Source organism: Salvelinus sp. IW2-2015, linkage group LG37 (assembly GCF_002910315.2).
Source record: "Salvelinus sp. IW2-2015 linkage group LG37, ASM291031v2, whole genome shotgun sequence".
NCBI lineage: Eukaryota > Metazoa > Chordata > Actinopteri > Salmoniformes > Salmonidae > Salvelinus > Salvelinus sp. IW2-2015.
Window position 1 is genome coordinate 4,402,417 of NC_036876.1, and position 18,746 is coordinate 4,421,162.

General features: G+C 41.7%; 1 protein-coding gene across 4 annotated transcripts in view; it reads right to left on the minus strand.

The window, feature by feature from the left end:
- Window positions 1-18,048, minus strand: part of LOC111960420 (FMR1 autosomal homolog 1) — a 30,589-nt gene extending 12,541 nt beyond the window's left edge. For all 4 annotated transcript variants that reach the window (XM_023982415.2, XM_023982413.2, XM_023982414.2 and 1 more), the window contains exons 1-2: window positions 17,365-18,048; window positions 2,582-2,634 (exon numbers count right to left, since the gene is read on the minus strand). In XM_023982415.2, the coding sequence (XP_023838183.1) occupies window positions 2,582-2,634; window positions 17,365-17,415 (104 nt within the window). In that variant the 5' untranslated portion in view covers window positions 17,416-18,048. The remainder of the gene's footprint in view (window positions 1-2,581; window positions 2,635-17,364) is intronic.
- Window positions 18,049-18,746: the final 698 nt, after the last annotated feature.

Below are 18,746 nucleotides of genomic sequence, written 5' to 3' on the forward strand. Positions count from 1 at the left end.
AAAGAGTGTCAACCCCTAACATAAGGCTTAATAGTCCTGCTGCCTGAGGCGGTGTTCTCTAGCTGACAGACAAATATCATGGTGACAGTCAGTGAAGGCCAGGGAAAGAGAAAGGAAGTAATGTACAGTTGAAGTCAGAAGTTTACATACATCTTAGCCAAATACATTTAAACTCAGTTTCACAATTCCTGACATTTAATCCTAGTAAAAAAAATCTGTTTTAGGTCAGTTAGGATCACCACTTTATTTTAAGAATGTGAAATGTCAGAATAATAGTAGAGAATTATTTATTTCAGCTTTTATTTCTTTCATCACATTCCCAATGGGTCAGAAGTTTACATGCACTCAATTAGTATTTGGTAGCATTGCCTTTAAATTGTTGAACTTGGGTCAAACGTTTCGGGTAGCCTTCCACAAGCTTTCAACAATAAGTTGGGTAAATTTTGGCCCATTCCTCCAGACAGAGCTGGTTTAACCGAGTCAGGTTTGTAGGCCTCCTTGCTCGCAAGCGCTTTTTCAGTTCTGCCCACAAATTTTCCAACTTTGGAAGGATGCTTGGGGTCAATGTCCATTTGGAAGACCAATTTGCGACCAAGCTTTAACAACCTGACTGATGTCTTGAGATGTTGCTTCAATATATCCACATACTTTTCCTGCCTCATGATGCCATCTATTTTGTGAAGTGCACCAGTCCGTCCTGCAGCAAAGCACCCCCACAACATGATGCTGGCACCCGGGGGTTCTTCATGGTTGGGATGGTGTTCTTCAGCTTGCAAGCCTCCCCCTTTCTCCTCCAAACATAACAATGGTCATTATGGCCAAACAGTTCTATTCTTGTTTCATCAGACCAGAGGACATTTCCCCAAACAGTATGATCTTCGTCCCCATGTGCAGTTGCAAACCGTAGCTTGACCTTTATATGGCGTATTTGGAGCAGTGTCTTCTTCCTTGCTGAGCGGTCTTTCAGGTTGTGTCGATATAGGACTCGTTTTACTGTGTATAGATACTTTTGTACCGGTTTCCTCCAACATCTTCACAAGGTCCTTTGCTGTTGTTCTGGGATTGATTTGCACTTTTCATACCAAAGTACGTTCATATCTAGGAGACAGAACGCATCTCCTTCCTGAGCGGTATGACGGCTGCGTGGTCCCATGGTGTTTATACTTGCGTACTTTGTTTGTACAGATGAACATGGTAACTTCAGGCATTTGGAAATTGCTCCCAAGGATGAACCAGACTTGGAGGTCTACAATTTTTTTCTGAGGTCTTGGCTGATTTATTTTGATTTTCCCATGATGTCAAGCAAAGAGGCACTGAGTTTGAAGGTAGGTCCTGAGTTTGAAGGTAGGCCTTGAAATACATCCACAGGTACACCTCCAATTAACTCAAATGCTGCCAATTAGCATATCAGAAGCTTCTAAAGCCATGACATTTTCTGGAATTGTCCAAGCTGTTTAAAGGCACAGTCAACTTAGTGTATGTAAACCTCTGACCCACTGGAATTGTGATACAGTGAATTATAAGTGAAATAATCTGTCTGTAAACTATTGTTGTAAAAATTACTTGTGTCATGCACAAAGTAGATGTCCTAACCGACTTGCCAGAACTATAGTTTGTTAACAAGAAATTTGAGGAGTGGTTGAAAAACAAGTTAATGACTCCAACCTAAGTGTATGTAAACTTCCGACTTCAACTCTGTTTGCAATGGGAAAAGCCATAAACTTACTGAGTGTAACTCAATTACATTTGGTAATGAACCTAAGATGGCACCTATAATCTACAGTAGATAAATTATCTACATATAGACTGTGTATAAAGGCAAAGTGAGAGAGACGATTAAAATCATCAGAAACGTCAGTAGATTACAGAACTAGTATATCGGGGAGGTAGTGTGTGCATTTATCTAAAATACTAAAAACGAGAGCTCGGTCTAAAAACAGCTCAATGGACTGCAGCTTATTTCAACCTACTGGCATCAAATTCACAGAAAGATACTTATGCTCACTGAGGGGGTTCATGATCATTTTAATATAGGCTAGCCCTCATAAAATAGGGTTGAACTGTATACAGGTTGAGGACAGTGGTGAAAATATGGACAAGACATTCTTAAAATAGTGCCGAAGCAGACACTCATAGAAATCACAGGTTTCACTCAGTATTGCAGTATCTCACACAAACAGCTACTCCTCCACAAGGCAGGGGGGGGGGGGGTGTTGGAACAGCAGAACCATCTCAAGAATGTCAGGGGCCACTGTCCAGTGCGCCTGCCTGTACACCTCAGAGGACTATATTTAGGGACACCACAGACGACAGACAGAGTCAACTAGAGAAAGAGGAACGGGGAGGGGGTTAGGAGTTACTAAAAAGGGTTTTGAGGACAGCTGTGTCCCGAGCACAAGTGGTGCTGAAATGGGGATTTCAGGAAGAGAGAGTAAAACAAACCCAAGGGAATGGGGGAGAGCGATGATTTGAGCAGCGTGGGTAGACTGGTGTGTGTTTCTAACTAGGATAAACCTGTGACTCAGTAACTCACAAATAGAGGGGCTACTACACGTACACATGAGTGTAAATAACAACTTACTTGTTTTCAAATACTATTGTGAGTGAGTCTTCGTGGACATCTTTGATGAACCCCTGAAAAAGAGGAGAAAAGGTTGATGCGTATGCGTGTCAGAGGGTAAAAACAGGTCTCTAGGGCTGGCACGGTTATGGATGAAGAGTCCTGAAAATAAAATAACCTGCATAACTGTTTAAAAATAATAAATTGTGGAACAGCTGACTGAAGAGGGGACGGCGGGGCATTCGTGCAGTTGAGTCCTTTTCTACAGTAACATGGACTCAATGTGATGAAACGTTGTGCTTTGCAAAAATGTAGAATGTTTATTCAAATGTTGACAAAAGTGCACAAGACCCTCCCCACTGGAGAAAGTTAGGTGATACTGGATCAACAGCCATTACAAGAGAGACTCCTCCTCCAAATCTGTCCCCCATCCATCAGTCAGCTCTCTACAGATCTGTCACACTGTGCCATTAACTCCCCATGAGGGTGGGAGTTGGGAGTAGTGGAGGGAGGTTGCCATGGTGCTCAGTGTTACACTGCCTTATATGGGGGCAAGAGGTCGCTGGCAGTGGCACTAGGGCCTGAGAGGGAGAGTGATTGTCAGAGCTTCACCTGCTGGAAAGGAAACCTAAGGTTTCGAGAGGCAGCGCAGGCATTATACATACTGAAAGCCCTTACAAGTGATAGCATCAAGGCTAGTATACTGGGATAATGAAGCCAAGGCCTGAGAGGGAGAGTGATTGTCAGAGCTTCACCTGCTGGAAAGGAAACCTAAGGTTTCGAGAGGCAGCGCAGGCATTATACATACTGAAAGCCCTTACAAGTGATAGCATCAAGATTCCCTTATACTACACAATCTAACAATAACTTCAGTTCTACTGCTGCCACTTTTAGGCAGAGAGAGACGGCCCCAGAGAGACGGCCAATGAGCCAGAGGGACGCCAGATTGTGTTGTGACAGTGCAATTCAAACTGCCACTGTCTGTGTTGCTGTCACTCAAACTGCAGGCTAGTACCACAGAGACTAGCTAGCTAGTAGTTACCAGAAGGGGGAAAGAGAAGAAAACCCCACTTTGGATAGCTACCTTGTTTGATGAAAGGAGACAGACATAGTATATTCCAATACATGGCTTACTGAAGTAGTTCTAATGAATGGTGTTCATTTTACTACCAGGTCAAAGGTCAGGCAAGCCTTTTGGCATGAGAGCAGAGGTTAGAGTGTCATTCCCGGTGGTACAGTGAGGTCACTCCTTCTCCAGCCATGTGCTGCACTAGGATAACTCCCCACATGCCCAAAGACGGACCACTCTGGCGTGGGGGTGCCAGGTCTACTCTACACAACCCTGGTATAGGACGACGTCCCTGTAAGCACCTGTGTAAGGAAGGTTTTTTTTCTTCTGTTTTAATATTGTTGGACATAAGACTACAAATACCAGCAAATCCGCTCCAGCAAATCCGCTCATGCTGAAACCGTAAAGGGCCTTCCCCAAACTGTTGCCACAAAGTTGGACGCACAGAATAGTGTACAATGTCATTGTATGCTGTATCGTTTAGATTACCCTTCACTGAAACTAAGGGGCCAAGCCCGAACCATGGAAAACAGCCCGAGACATTCTTCCGTCACCAAACTTTAGTTGGCACTATGCATCGAGGCAGGTCAGATCTGTCCATCGGACTGCCATATGGTGAAGCATGATTCATCACTCCAGGAGAACGTGTTTCTAATGATCCAGAGTCCAATGGCAGCGAGCTTTACGTCACTCCAGCCAATGCTTGGCATTGCGTATGGGGATCTTAGGCTTGTGTGTGGCTGCTCGGCCATGGAAACCCATTTCATTAAGCTCCCGACGAACAGTTCTTGTGCTGACATTGCTTCAAGAGCTCGGTAGCGAGTGTTGCAACCGAGGACAGATGATTTTTACACGCTAAGCGCTCCAGCACTCCATGGTCACGTACTGTGAGCTTGTGACCTACCACTTGGCGGCTGAGCCGTTTTTGATCCTAGATGTTTACACTTCACAATAACAGCACTTACCGGGGAAGCTCTAGCAGGGCAAAAAGTTGATAGACTTGTTGTAAAGGTGGCACGGTGAAAGTCACTGAGCTCTTCAGTTTGTTTATGGCGATTGCATGGCTGTGTGCTCAATTTTATGCACCTGTCAACAACGGGTGTGGCTGAAATAGCCGAATCCATTAATTTGAAGGGGTGTCCACATTATTTTGTATATAAAGTGTACATGTGATCGTTAACAAAATGTAAGCAAGGTTTGAAATTATTATGTTTTAGTCAAATATATCCATTTGGGCTTCTTGTGGTTAACTTCTTATGGCTGGGGGGCAGTATTGAGTAGCTTGGATGAATAAGGTGCCCAGAGCAAACTGCTTGCTACTCAGGCCCAGAAGCTAAGCTATGCATATTACTAGAAGATTTGGATAGAAAACACTCTGAAGTTTCTAAAACTGTTTAAATGATGTCTGTGAGTATAACATAACTCATTTGGCAGACGACAACTTGAGAAAAAATCCAAACAGGAAGTGGGAAATCTGAGGTGTATAGGTTTTCAACTCTTGGCCTATCGAATACACAGTGTAAAAGTTGACCCGATTGCACTTCCTAAGGCATCCACTGGATGTCAACAGTCTTTAGAACCTTGTTTCAGGCTTCTACTGTGAGGGGGAGCAAATAAGAGCTGTTTGACTAAGGGGTCTGGCAGAATGCCATGAGCTAAGTAATGCGCGCGGCCGTGAGAGTGAGCTGCGTTCCTTTTCATTTCTAAAGACAAAGGAATTGTCCGGTTGGAAAATTATTAAAGATTTATGATAAAAACATCCTAAAGGTTGATTCAATACTTTGTTTCTCGTGTTTCTACAAACTGTAATGGAATTTTTTTACTTTGTCTGGACTAAGTGCCTGCGCCTCGTGAATTTGTGAACTAAACGCAAATAAAAAGGAGGTATTTGGACATAAATTATGGACTTTATCGGATAAAACAAACATTTGTGGTATCTGGGATTCCTGGGAGTGCATTCCGAAGAAGATCAAAGGTAAGTGAATATTTATAATGCTATTTCTGACTTCTGTTGACTCCACAACATGGCGGGTATCTGTATAGCTTGTTTTGGTGCCTGAGCGCTGTACTCAGATTATTGCATGGTGTGCTTTTTCCGCAAAACTTTTTTGAAATCTGACAGTGGTTGCATTAAGGAGAAGTATATATTTAATTAAGTTGCTGTCCACAATTTATTTGGCTCCATGACCATCCGCTCAAGAAAAACAGATCTCTATATATCTAAACTCAAAAAATATATATTTTTAAAAAGAAACATCCCTTTTTCAGTACCCGGTCTTTCAAAGAACATTTGTAAAAATCCAAATAACTTCACAGGTCTTTATTGTAAATGGTTTAACTTCTTTGGGGTAGGGGGCAGTATTTTCACGTCCGGATGAAAAGCATTCCCAGAGTAAACGGCCTGCTACAAAGCCATAAAAGCTAGAAAATGCATATTATTATTATATTTGGCTAGAAAACTCAGAAGTTTCTAAAACTGTTTAAATGTCTGTGAGTATAACAGAACTCATTTGGCAGACAAAAACTTTAGAAAAAATCCAACCAGGAAGAGGGAAATCTGAGGTTGGTCAATTTTCAACTCGGCTCCTATTGAAGATACAGTGGGATATTGGTAATGTTGCACTTCCTAAGGCTTCCACTAGATGTCAACAGTCTTTAGAACCTTGTCTATTGCTTCTACTGTAAAGTGGGGGCGAATGAGAGAGGATTGAGTAGGGTCTATCATGACCTGAACATGAGCTGACCATGCGCGTTCATGTGAGACCGAGCTCTGTTCCATCGCACTTCTGAAGACAAATTAATTCTCCAGTTGGAACATTATTGAAGAATTATGTTAAAAACAAACAAATAACTTGTTTGTCATGTTTTTACGGACAGTAAAATATACCTTTAACTTTTCATCCGTACTTTCCGCTGGACTTGACCGCGCGTCGTGAGTTTGTAAAGTGTACTGAACGCTAGAACAACAAGGAGGAATTGACATAAATGGACATTATCGATCAAAACAAACATTTATTGTGGAACTGGGATTCCTGGGAGTGCATTCTGATGAAGATCATCAAAGGTAAGTGAATGTTTATGTTTTTTCTGACTTATGTTGACTGCACAATATGGCGGATATATTTGTTTCTTGATTGGGCTCCGGAGTGCTGACTCAGATTATTGCATGGTTTGTTTTTTCCGTAAAGCTTTTTCAAAATCTGACACAGCCGTTGCATTAAGGAGAAGTGCATCTAAAATTCCATGCATAACAGTTGTATCTATTAGCAATGTTTATTATGAGTATTCCTGTAAATTGATGTGGCTCTCTGAAAAATCACCGGATGTTCTGGAACTACTGAACATAACACGCCATGGTAAACTGAGATTTTTGGATATAAATATGAACTTTACCAAACAAAATATACATGGATTGTGTAACATGAAGTCCTATGAGTGTCATCTGATGAAGATCAAAGGTTAGTGATTAATTTTATCTATATTTCTGCTTTTTGTGACTCCTCTCTTTGGCTGGAAAAATGGCTGTGGTTTTCTGTGAATAGGCACTCACCTAACATAATCGTTTGGTGTGCTTTCGTCGTAAAGCCTTTTTGAAATCTGACATGTTGGCTGGATTTACAACAAATMTATCTTTAAAATGGTGTAAAATACATGTATGTTTGAGGAATTTCAATTATGGGATTTCTTTTGTTTTGAATTTGGCGCCCTGCAGTTTCACTGGCTGTTGAAGAGGTGGGACGCTACCGTCTCACGTACCCTAGAGAGGTTAACCTTTTCTCAATATAGGGGGTGCTGTTTCAACGTTAGCATTTATCGTCTCCAAATTAAACTGCCTCATACTCAATTCTTGCTCGTACAATATGCATATTATAGTTATTATTGGATAGAAAACACTCTAGTTTCTATAGCCGTTTGAATTATGTCTCTGAGTGAAACAGAACTCATTCTACAGCACTTTTCCTGATATGGAGTGAGATTTCAGAAATMTTGGCCTCTGGTCCCAGGTCAGTTTTAAAGTCCCTGTAAATCCTATGAGGATACAAACACTGCCCATGCCTTCCTCTATATGTCAGTAAGAGGTGACAAWTTGAATGGAGTCGATTGCGCAATCAGGGCCTGTATAAAACGCGAAAGACCGGATGTACCGTTCTTTTCCTGCTGCGCCTGACGCAAGATGGACGTCGGACTGGCTCTCTTTCCAAGCGTTGGTTTAGCCACTTATATATCGCCGGTCATGTTTTTACTCGTTATAGGTGTTAAAAACATCATAAGGTAGTTAATTTAAACCGTTTTATAGCAATTTATATCCGTTTAGTGCGATTTTGGGGCATTGCTTTGTGATGCACTTTGAAGCGCCGGGCACGTTTCGGGGTCCCGGTCGAACGTTAGTGGGCATTTCGACGGACAAGAGGACATCTTTCGACCAAAAGAAGATTAGACCCAAGAAAGGATACATTGCCCAAGATACTGATGGAAGAACAGCTCACAGTAAGGATACATTGCCCAAGATACTGATGGAAGAACAGCTCACAGTAAGAACTATTTATGATGATAAATCGCTGTTCTGTTGAAAAAATTTAAACGCATATATCGCCATTTTGTTATGTGTAGCTTCGCTTGGCGGACCCGGTATTGCACAGTAAGGATAATTTTAGAAATGTAAGTCAGCGATTGCATTAAGAACTAATTTGTCTTTCGATTCCTGTCAACCCTGTATTTTTTAGTCAAGTTTATGATTAGCTATCGATTAGACTAGATCACTCTCAAAGATAGCGCCCCGACATTCAGGCCAGTTTTCTACTATTCTCATTGTATAACCACGTTTTTTGTGGCTAAATATGCAATTTTCGAAACAAAACTCTATATGTATGTGTAATATGATGTTACAGGAGTGTCATCGAAGAATTCTGAGAAGGTTAGTGAAAATTAATATATTTTGGTGATCATAACGTTATCCTCCCCTTGCCTTGGATTCATGCTGGGTAACGTTTGCACATGTGGTATGCCTATATACGATTTATGTGTTTTCGCTGTAAACGCTTAGAAAATCTGAAATATTGTCTGAATTCACAAGATTGTGTCTTCCATTGCTAATGCTTTGTCTATTTTTATGAAATGTTTTATGATGAGTAAATTGGTAATACACGTTGCTCTCTGTATTTATTCTAGTCGAGTTGTGATGGTGGGTGCAATTGTAAACTATGTTTTCTACCTGAATATTGCACATTTTTCTAACAAAAACTATCCTATACAATAAATATGTTATCAGACTGTCATCTGATGAGGTTTTTTCTTGGTTAGTGGCTATCAATATCTTTATTTGGCCGAATTGGTGATAGCTACTGGTGGAGAGAAAAAATGGTGGACAAAGAAAAATGGTGTCTTTGCTAACGTGGTTAGCTAATAGATTTACATATTGTGTCTTCCCTGTAAAACATTTTAAAAATCAGAAATGATTGCTGGATTCACAAGAAGTGGATCTTTCATCTGGTATCTGGACTTGTGATTGAATGATATTTGATGCTACTATTTACTTGTGACGCTATGCTAGCTATGCTATTCAGCTTTTTTACTGGTGGGGGTGCTCCCGGATCCGGGTTTCTGACTCGGTAGAAGTTACACTGTTTCCATGCTTGTTCAATGAACCCTAAACAATTAATGAACATGCACCTGTGGAACGGTTGTTAACTTTTTAGGGGATAGGGGGCAGCATTTTCACTTTTGATGAATTGCGTGCCCAAACTGAACTGCCTCCTCTGTCCCAGATGCTAATATAAGCATATTATTAGTACACTGCTCAAAAAAATAAAAGGAACACTTAAACAACACAATGTAACTCCAAGTCAACCACACTTCCGTGAAATCAAACTGTCCACTTAGGAAGCAACACTGATTGACAATAAATTTCACATGCTGTTGTGCAAATGGAATAGACAACAGGTGGAAAGTATAGGCAATTAGCAAGCACCCCAATAAAGGAGTGGTTCTGCAGGTGGTGACCACAGACCACTTCTCAGTTCCTATGCTTCCTGGCTGATGTTTTGGTCACTTTTGAATGCTGGCGGTGCTTTCACTCTAGTGGTAGCATGAGACGGAGTCTACAACCCACACAGGTGGCTCAGGTAGTGCAGCTCATCCAGGATGGCACATCAATGCGAGCTGTGGCAAGAAGGTTTGCTGTGTCTGTCAGCGTAGTGTCCAGAGCATGGAGGTGCTACCAGGAGACAGGCCAGTACATCAGGAGACGTGGAGGAGGCCGTAGGAGGGCAACAACCCAGCAGCAGGACCGCTACCTCCGCAACAACAACTGCCCGAGTTACACCAGGAACGCACAATCCCTTCATCAGTGCTCAGACTGTCCGCAATAGGCTGAGAGTGGTTGGACTGAGGGCTTGTAGGCATATTGTAAGGCAGGTTCTCACCAGACATCACTGGCAACAACGTCACCTATGGGCACAAACCCACCGTCACTGGACCAGACAGGACTGGCAAAAAGTGCTCTTCACTGACGAGTCGCGGTTTTGTTTCACCAGGGGTGATGGTCGGATTCGCGTTTATCGTATAAGGAATGAGCGTTACACCGAGGCCTGTACTCTGGAGTGGGATCGATTTGGAGGTGGAGGGTGCATCATGGTCTGGGGTGGTGTTTAACATCATCATCCGACTGAACTTGACGTCATTTCAGGCAATCTCAACGCTGTGCGTTACAGGGAAGACATCCTCCTCCCTCATGTGGTACCCATCCTGCAGGCTCATCCTGACATGACCCTCCAGCATGACAATGCCACACTGCTAGTTCTGTGCGTGATGTCCTGCAAGACAGGAATGTCAGTGTTCTGCCATGTCCAGCAAAGAGCCCTGATCTCAATCCCATTGAGCACATCTGGGACCTGTTGGATCCGAGGGTGAGGGCTAGGAACATTCCCCCCAGAAATGTCCAGGAACTTGCAGGTGCCTTGGTGGAAAAGTGGGGTAACATCTCACAGCAAGAACTGGCAAATCTGGTGCAGTACATGAGGAGATGCACTGCAGTGCTTAATGCAACTGGTGGCCACACCAGATAATGACTTTGATTTTGACCCCTTTTGTTCAGGGACACATTTCTGTTAGTCACACGTCTGTGGAACTTGTGCAAACAATGTTCTTCCCCAAAAACATAGCCAAACGACAATCTAGCTAACTATATAGCTGTCATCTAAAATAACCCTAATTTATAAGAGAATTCTTATTTGATTAATGATGGCTGGACCCATCTATGTGAAGCTAGGCACAATAAGGATTAGCCACAATAATGGACTTTGCGGTTAGCCTTCAAAATAAAAATGGCATAATTCTACTATTTTTTATTCATTTGCATCAGTCATTGACAAACTGCAAATTCCACTATTGTGCCTATGCCTTAATTTGGCTAGCTTCACAACACAACCTGATCGAGCCTCAAGTACACTAGCCAGATGAAGCTAGCTGGCGACTTATAACATTAGCTTTGGGCAACAGGGTTAGGTAGCTGGGTAGCTATTTATTTTCATGAACTGAAGTTACAATTTCAATAGGCGAACAACAAGTGGCAACCTAGCCAATACTTACAAGGATTGATGATACAAATCATTGCTAAGAATAATTAAAATGACTGCAGTTTTTACTGGTCATTGTTTTCAGGCTGGTTGTATTGGTGCTAGCTAGGTACCAAGCTAAAGCTAGCTACCCCAGCAGTAGCGGTCGAACAAATTATGCTTTATTACCAACGCGGTATTGTAAACACATCGTTCATGGCCGGTGTTTGCTGACTTTTTGTACAACTTTGACAGTGCTACTGTATCTTTTTTGACACGCAAATACCTAAACAGCATTCCATGGTATGCATGTCATGCAGCTAATAGCAGTGACGCTATTACTGTGTAACTCAAGTAGGACAACATCGGAAAAATAGCGCACTTGGTAGTGTTAACCGGTGCTCGACCAGTCGGCGAAAGCCAACATCACCCACGACAGAACGGTTGATTGTCAAGGGCAATGAAATCCATTATCTTGGCTTTAATGGACTTAGCCTTTGAGTTGTCTCGCTTAAATTGTTACTCTTTCAAATGACTGCTTGATCCACACAGCAGACATTGTGGGGTAGGTTAGGAATGCTGTGTTGCACTGTAGTACAAAATTTTACGTGGCGTCATTACGTCATGTACCTACATTATTTAGGTATGCAAGTCAGCTTTTGCACATCGGCCGACACAGATGTTGGCATTTTTAGCGAATATCGGCCGATACCGATATGTTCACCGATATATCATGCATCCCTAAATTTAGGAATACACAGGGAGAGAGTATGGAAGCCTATTCCCGCCCCTAATTATTATATATTTTTTCACGTTCTCTCAAAATGGACTAAACAATATTGAGAAGTTAATTGAGAAGGACAGCATCCCGAAGTCACCTCTTCACTGCTGACTTTGAAACTGGTGTTGTGCGGYTACCATTTAATGAAGCTGCCAGTTAAGGACTTGTGAGGCGTCTGTTTCTCAAACTAGACACTTATGTACTTGTCCTCTTGCTCAATTGTGCACCGGGGCCTCCCACTCTATTCTGCTTAGAGCCAGTTTGAGCTGTTCTGTGAAGGGAGTAGTACACGACGTTGGCCAAGAAACTGAAGATCTCATACATTTCTCGCATGGAATAGCCTTCATTTCTCAGAACAATAGACTGATGAGTTTTTGAAGAAAGTTCTTTGTTTCTGGCCATTTTGAGCCTGTAATCGAACCCACAAATGCTGATGCTCCAGACACTCAACTAGTCTAAAGGTCAGTTTTATTTCTTCTTTAAATCAGAACAGTTTAGAGCTGCGCTAACATAATTGCAAAAGGGTTTTCTAATGATCAATTAGCCATTTAAAATGACAAACTTGGATTAACTAAAACAATGTGTCACTGGAACACAGGAGTGATAGTTGCTGATAAATGATAAATGGGCGGTTTACAGCTACAATAGTCATTTACAACATGAACCATGTCCACACTGTATTTCTGATCAATTTGGTGTTATTTTTACGGACAAAAGTGCCTTTCTTTAAAAAAAAAAAGGGACATTTCCAAGTCACCCCAAACTTTTGAACTATAGTATATGTATATATATACTTTTTTATTTAACTAGGCAAGTCAGTTAGGAACAAATTATTATTTACAATGACGGCCTAGAAACAGTGGGTTAACTACCTTGTTCAGGGGCAGAACAACAGATTTTGACCTTGTCAGCTCGGGGATTCGATCTAGCAACCTTTCGGCTACTGGCCCAACGCGCTAACCACTAGGCTACCCGCCACCCCAATAAACACATACATAACCAGTCAAAAGCTTGGACATGCCTGCTCATTCAAGGGTTTATCTTTAATTTTACTATTTTCTACATTGTAGAATAAGTGAAGCCATAACTATGAAATAACACATATGGAATCAGGTAGTAAACAAAATGTTAAATCAAAATATATTTTGATGTTATATTATTCACAGTAGCCACCCTTTGCCTTGATGACAGCTTTGCACACTCTTGGAATTCTCTCAACCAGCTTCCTGAGGAATGCTTTTCCAACAGTCTTGAAGGAGTTCCCACATATGCTGAGCACCTGTTGGCTGCTTTTCCTTCATGCTGCGGTCCAATTCATCCCGAACCATTTCAATTTGGTTGAGGTCGGGGGATTGGGGAGGCCAGGTCATCTGATGCAGCACTCCATCACTCTCTCTCTCTGTAAAATAGCCCCTACCCAACCTAGAGGTGTTTTGGGTCATTATCCTGTTGAAAAACCAGATGGGATGGCATATCGCGGCAGAATGCTGTGGTAGCCATACTGGTTAAGTGAGCCTTGAATTTGAAATAAATCACCTTCTGCGTCACCAGCAAAGCAGCCACACACGATAACACAACCTCCTCCATGCTTCACGGTGGGAACTACATGTGCGGAGAGCATCCGTCCACCTAACCTGCATCTCACGAAGACAAAGCTGTTGTAACCAAAAATCTTAAATTTGGACACAGACCAAAGGACAGATTTCCACCGGTCTAATGTCCATAACTCGTGTTTCTTAGCCCAAGCAAGTCTCTTCTTATTGGTGTCCTTTAGTAGTGGTTTCTTTGCAGCAATTCAACCATGAATGCCTGATTCACACAATCTCCTCTGAACAGTTGATGTTGGGATGACTGTTACTTGAAATCCAAAGCATTTATTTGGGCTGAAATTTCTGAAACTCGTAACTAATAAACGTATCCTCTGCAGCAGAGTTAACTTTGGGTCTTCCATTCCTGTGGCAGTCCTCATGAGAGACAGTTTCATCATAGCGCTTGTTGGTTTTTGCGACTGCACTTTTAGAAACTTTCAAAGTTCTTGAAGTTTTCCGGATTGGCTGACCTTCATGTCTCAGTAACGATGGACTGTCATTTCTCTGATTATTTGTGCTGTTCTTGCCATAACATGGACTTGGTCTTTTACCAAATAGGGCTATCTTCTGTACTACTACCCCCCCACCTTGTCACAACACAACTGATTGGCTCAAATGCATTAACGAAAGAAATTCCACAAACTTTTAACGAGGCACACCTGTTAATTGAAATGCAATTCCAGGTGACTACCTCATGAAGCTGGTTGAGAGAATGCCAAGTGTGCAAAGCTGTCATCAAGGCAAAGGGTGGCTACTTTGAACAAGTTCAAATAAATTTGTTTAAAACTTTTTGGGTTAATACATGATTCCATATGTGTTATTTCATAGTTTTGATGTCTTCACTATTATTCTACAATGTAGAGAACAGTAAAACCAAATAAACTATGGAAAGAGTAGGGGTGTCCAAACCTTTGACTGATACTGTATATAAAGAAGTCAAAGGTGCTGCTCTCACAGGATTCCTAGATAAATTACGGGATGTCGAAAACGCACTCGTGTGCTTGATATGAAGAATAGTGAGAGGAGATTAGTACAGTGCCTTCAGAAAGTATTCATACCCCTTGACTTTAAATCAACATGTCTGTGTTACAGCCTGAATTCAAAATGGATAAAAATCGACTTTCTCAGTCATCTACACAAAATAACCCATAATGACAAAATTAGATTTTTTTTCCGCACCAAAATTGTTTCAAACGAAACACATAAATCTTATTTACAACCGAGTCAATACTTTGAAGCACCTTTGGCAGTGATTACAGTTGAGACTGGTTAAGTCTAAGAGCTTTCCATACCTGGATTATGCAAATATTTTCCCATTGTTTTTTTGTTTTTTTTWATCATTCCTAGACAACCATGTTCAGGTCTTGCAATAGGGTTTCATGTAGATTTAAGTCAAATCTAACTTGACCACTCAGTAACATTCACTGTCTTCTTGATAATCAACTTCAGTGTAGATTTGGCCTTGTGTTTTAGGCTATTGTCCTGCTGAAATGTGAATTAATCTCCCAGTGTCTGGTGGAAAGCAGACAAACAGGTTTTCCCAATAGGATTTTCCCTGTGCTTAGCTCCATTTCATTTTTATATCCTGAAAAACTCCAGTCTTTAACAATTACAAGCATGCCCACAACATGATGCAGCCAGCACTATGCTGGAAATTAGTAGAGTGATACTCAGTAATGTGTTGGATATGCCCCAAACATAACACTTTGTATTCAGGCCAAAAAGTGAATTTCTTTGCCATATTACTTTATTCTATACAGGCTTCCTTTTCACTCTGTCAATTAAGTTAGTATTGTAGAGTAACTACACTGTTGTTGATCTATCCTCAGTGCTCTCCTATCACAGCCATTCAACTCTGTAACTGTTTTAAAGTCACCATTGGCCTCATGGTGAAATCCCGGCACAACCGCTCATTCCTCTCCGGCAACAGTTAGGAACGACGCCTGTATCTTTGTAGTGACTGGGTGTATTGATACACCATCCAAAGCGTAATGAACTTCACCATGCTCGAAGGTATACTCAATGTGTTTTTTTTGTACCTATCTACCAATGGTGCCCTTCTTTGCAAGGCATTGGAAAACCTTCCCAGTCTTTGTGGTTGAATCTGTGTTTGAAATTCACTACTCCACTGAGGGATCTTACAGATAATTGTATGTGTGGGGTACAGAGATGGGGTAATTCAAAAATTATGTTAAACACTTATTGCACACAGAGTGAGTCCATGCAACTTATTATGTGACTTGTTATGCATATTTTCACTCCTTATTTAGGCTAGCATAACAAAGGGATTGAACACGTATTGACACTTCAGCTTTTCGTTTGAATGAATTGGTAAACATTTTCAAAAACATAATTCCACTTTGACATCACGGGGTAGTGTGTAGGCCAGTTAACCCAAAAAATCTCAATTTAATATATTTTAAATGAAGGCTGTAAGGCAACAAAATGTAAAAATAAAAAGGTACTGTAAAGGTGAATGGATTGTATACTTTCAGGCCGTAGAGCCAAAATGTCACAAAGTTAACAGAACAGGTGTGAGGTAGGAGAGTAAACATAGTCCAAACCAGGGGTATTAAACTCTTACCCTATGAGATCCTGAGCCAGTTGGTTCTGTTCTACCTGATAATTAATTGCACCCACCTGGTGTCCAAGGTCTAAATCCATCCCTAAATATATGGAAACAATCTAAAAATGCAGTGGAACTGGCTTCGAGGTCCAGAGTTGAATTTGAGGGGTCTAAACTACAAGGGGAGAGCAGAGCTAGAGAAAAAACAGGACAGAGTGAATGATCATTTGGACTGGCAGAGTGCTGAGATTAGGATCACCTGTTCCACCAACACCTGCTTCAGTTCTTCAGTTACTGTCAGGCAGGCTCAACTGAGCCATTCAACCCATAGCAAATCACTAGGGCCTATTCAACTGTCTGCCAGTACACAAACTGTCTGTTTTACTAAACTACAGCAAGCATTTGCACGGGGACTTCTGCCTTGCTGACATTAAATGTAGTCATTTGACTCAACTTGAGTCACTGAATAAAATAACTAACATCCTCATAATGAAAATAAATGCATTGACTACCTTATGTTGAGTCACCTAATTTGGTTATGTCACTGTAGTGTGATGTTTGGAAACAGCCATGATATGACTGACTATCAATGTAAATAATTTGATTCACTGTAATAACGTAGGCTGACTCAGCCTCCTTTGAACGAGAAATTGGAAGAAAAAAAACTTGTTAGGAAACAATGTGCGAAAGTGGAAATAATTTGACAGCTTTATGGTAGGTACCTGCTTAGAAAGACTAATCAAATACATTACGTCAGTTAGGCTACTTACTTTGCTATGTCTCACCCGGGCCAGTAAACAAACAGGTCGAGATCTCATAACATTTTAGATTTGCCATCCTTCCACCGCCCTTATTKTCGCTAGCAAATGTGAGTGATTAGCTAGCAACTCCTACCAAAGAAAGGAGTGCCCCGAGAAGATGGTTAGCTGACTAGCTCAAGACAGCCAACAAAGTGTAAAAATAGACATTTGGAATTGACCAAAACCAGGCCAAAACAAGCGTGCTCCACAACGGCCAACCGTGACCTGATGAAGAAAAAAAAAATCTAGGAATAGCGATCTTAACATTTGGGCCTACTCTCAATGAATGATGCTGCTAACCAAATCTGCCAGCTAGTTAAACGTTACCAACGCTAGCTTGGTATTTGCTAACTAGTTAGAACAAAACTCTGTCGACATCCATATTTGCAATTGTTTACCAGTTGTGCATCCTTAGCTAACGTTAATGACTGCACTATTTCATTTACCTTGTAGAAGGCCCCGTTCGAACCGCGAACCTCCACCGCCAGCCCGTCCATAGTCGTCGGTAGGTCCCCACGACTGGGCTTCTCTGATTGAGCCGCTACGACTCCGTGCGGTTCCGGTACCACCCCCAGCTTCTCTGCCGCTGGCCCGTCGCCGCTCTCCGGCCGCTTGTGGATTTCCAGTGTTTCGGGAGGTGGAGGGAGAGGGGTGAAGGGATCGGGGAGTTGATTATGGGATCAACGAATAGCTAACGTTAGCGTCTCCAGCAGTCAACTTGACGTTAGCTCACTACCTAGCTAACGTTAGCAAACTATCGACGATACCTTTGTTAGCTAGCGTGCAACGGCACTAGCAAGGTGCTGTCCTGCGTTGAGGGGGCCCGCGGCGGTCTAGTTGCAATGTGCTTCAAAGCTAATGATGCTATGTGAAAGGGAGATGTTAGCAAGCAGCTAGCTATCATCGACACCTTGATTCCGTCACTTGCGGGATGCCAAAACAGGCGTATACATGCAGCAGTCGGAGAAGTTACTGTATTAAGTCATCGCTGGGATTCCTTTTGTTGTTTTTTAAGTATAATTTAGCAAAAAAGTCTCCTCCCGAACTAAGCGTTTGTGGTGCACTATAGCCCTACAACTCCTTATACTCCAACCGCCCGTCCCTCAAACGCACGCCGACAGAGTACATCAGTGAGGTACTGAATGATCTCGATAATCCCACCCTCATTCTTGAAAGATACACCCAAAATAGCATACTGACTTATCATTGGTCAACCTGACCGCAAATCAAATATAGATATTTTTCATTGGTTTGACAGTTAGAGGCCGGTCTGTGTTTCATCCAATCATTTTGCAAAATATCTATTTTAGGCATCTCTATTGGAGATACTGCCTGTCAGTTATGTTACCCAAATTACTGGCTCTATGGAAAGTTAATTTTGTGGACCTCTACATTCCCATCCTTAGTGTGATTTAATTGAGTCCACGGGTAGTCTATGAAAAATTATCAAATCACGTTCATAAATGTGCAGACCACATTCATATTCCTATTCATCTAAAATAAATATTTGTGGAAGAAAAACAATGTACACTTTGCATGGTTTTTCTTTTAGATCCATTAGTAGGCTACCGGGTATATAGACATTTGAAAATGCAGGTATTCACATTTGCAAGTGAAGTGACATACTTTCAGAGAAATGGCCTCAATGTCCAGTTCTAGTTAAGAGGTATTTTTTACACAATGACGGCCTACCCCTGCCAAACCTGTAAAGGAGAGCTTGTAACAGCTGACTGAGCCCTCTACCAATCAGTGCCCAGTCAGTTGTTACATTATGCAAGGGCCCAAAGTTACAAAACCCCATCTGAGGGACCATGAATAACTATTATGG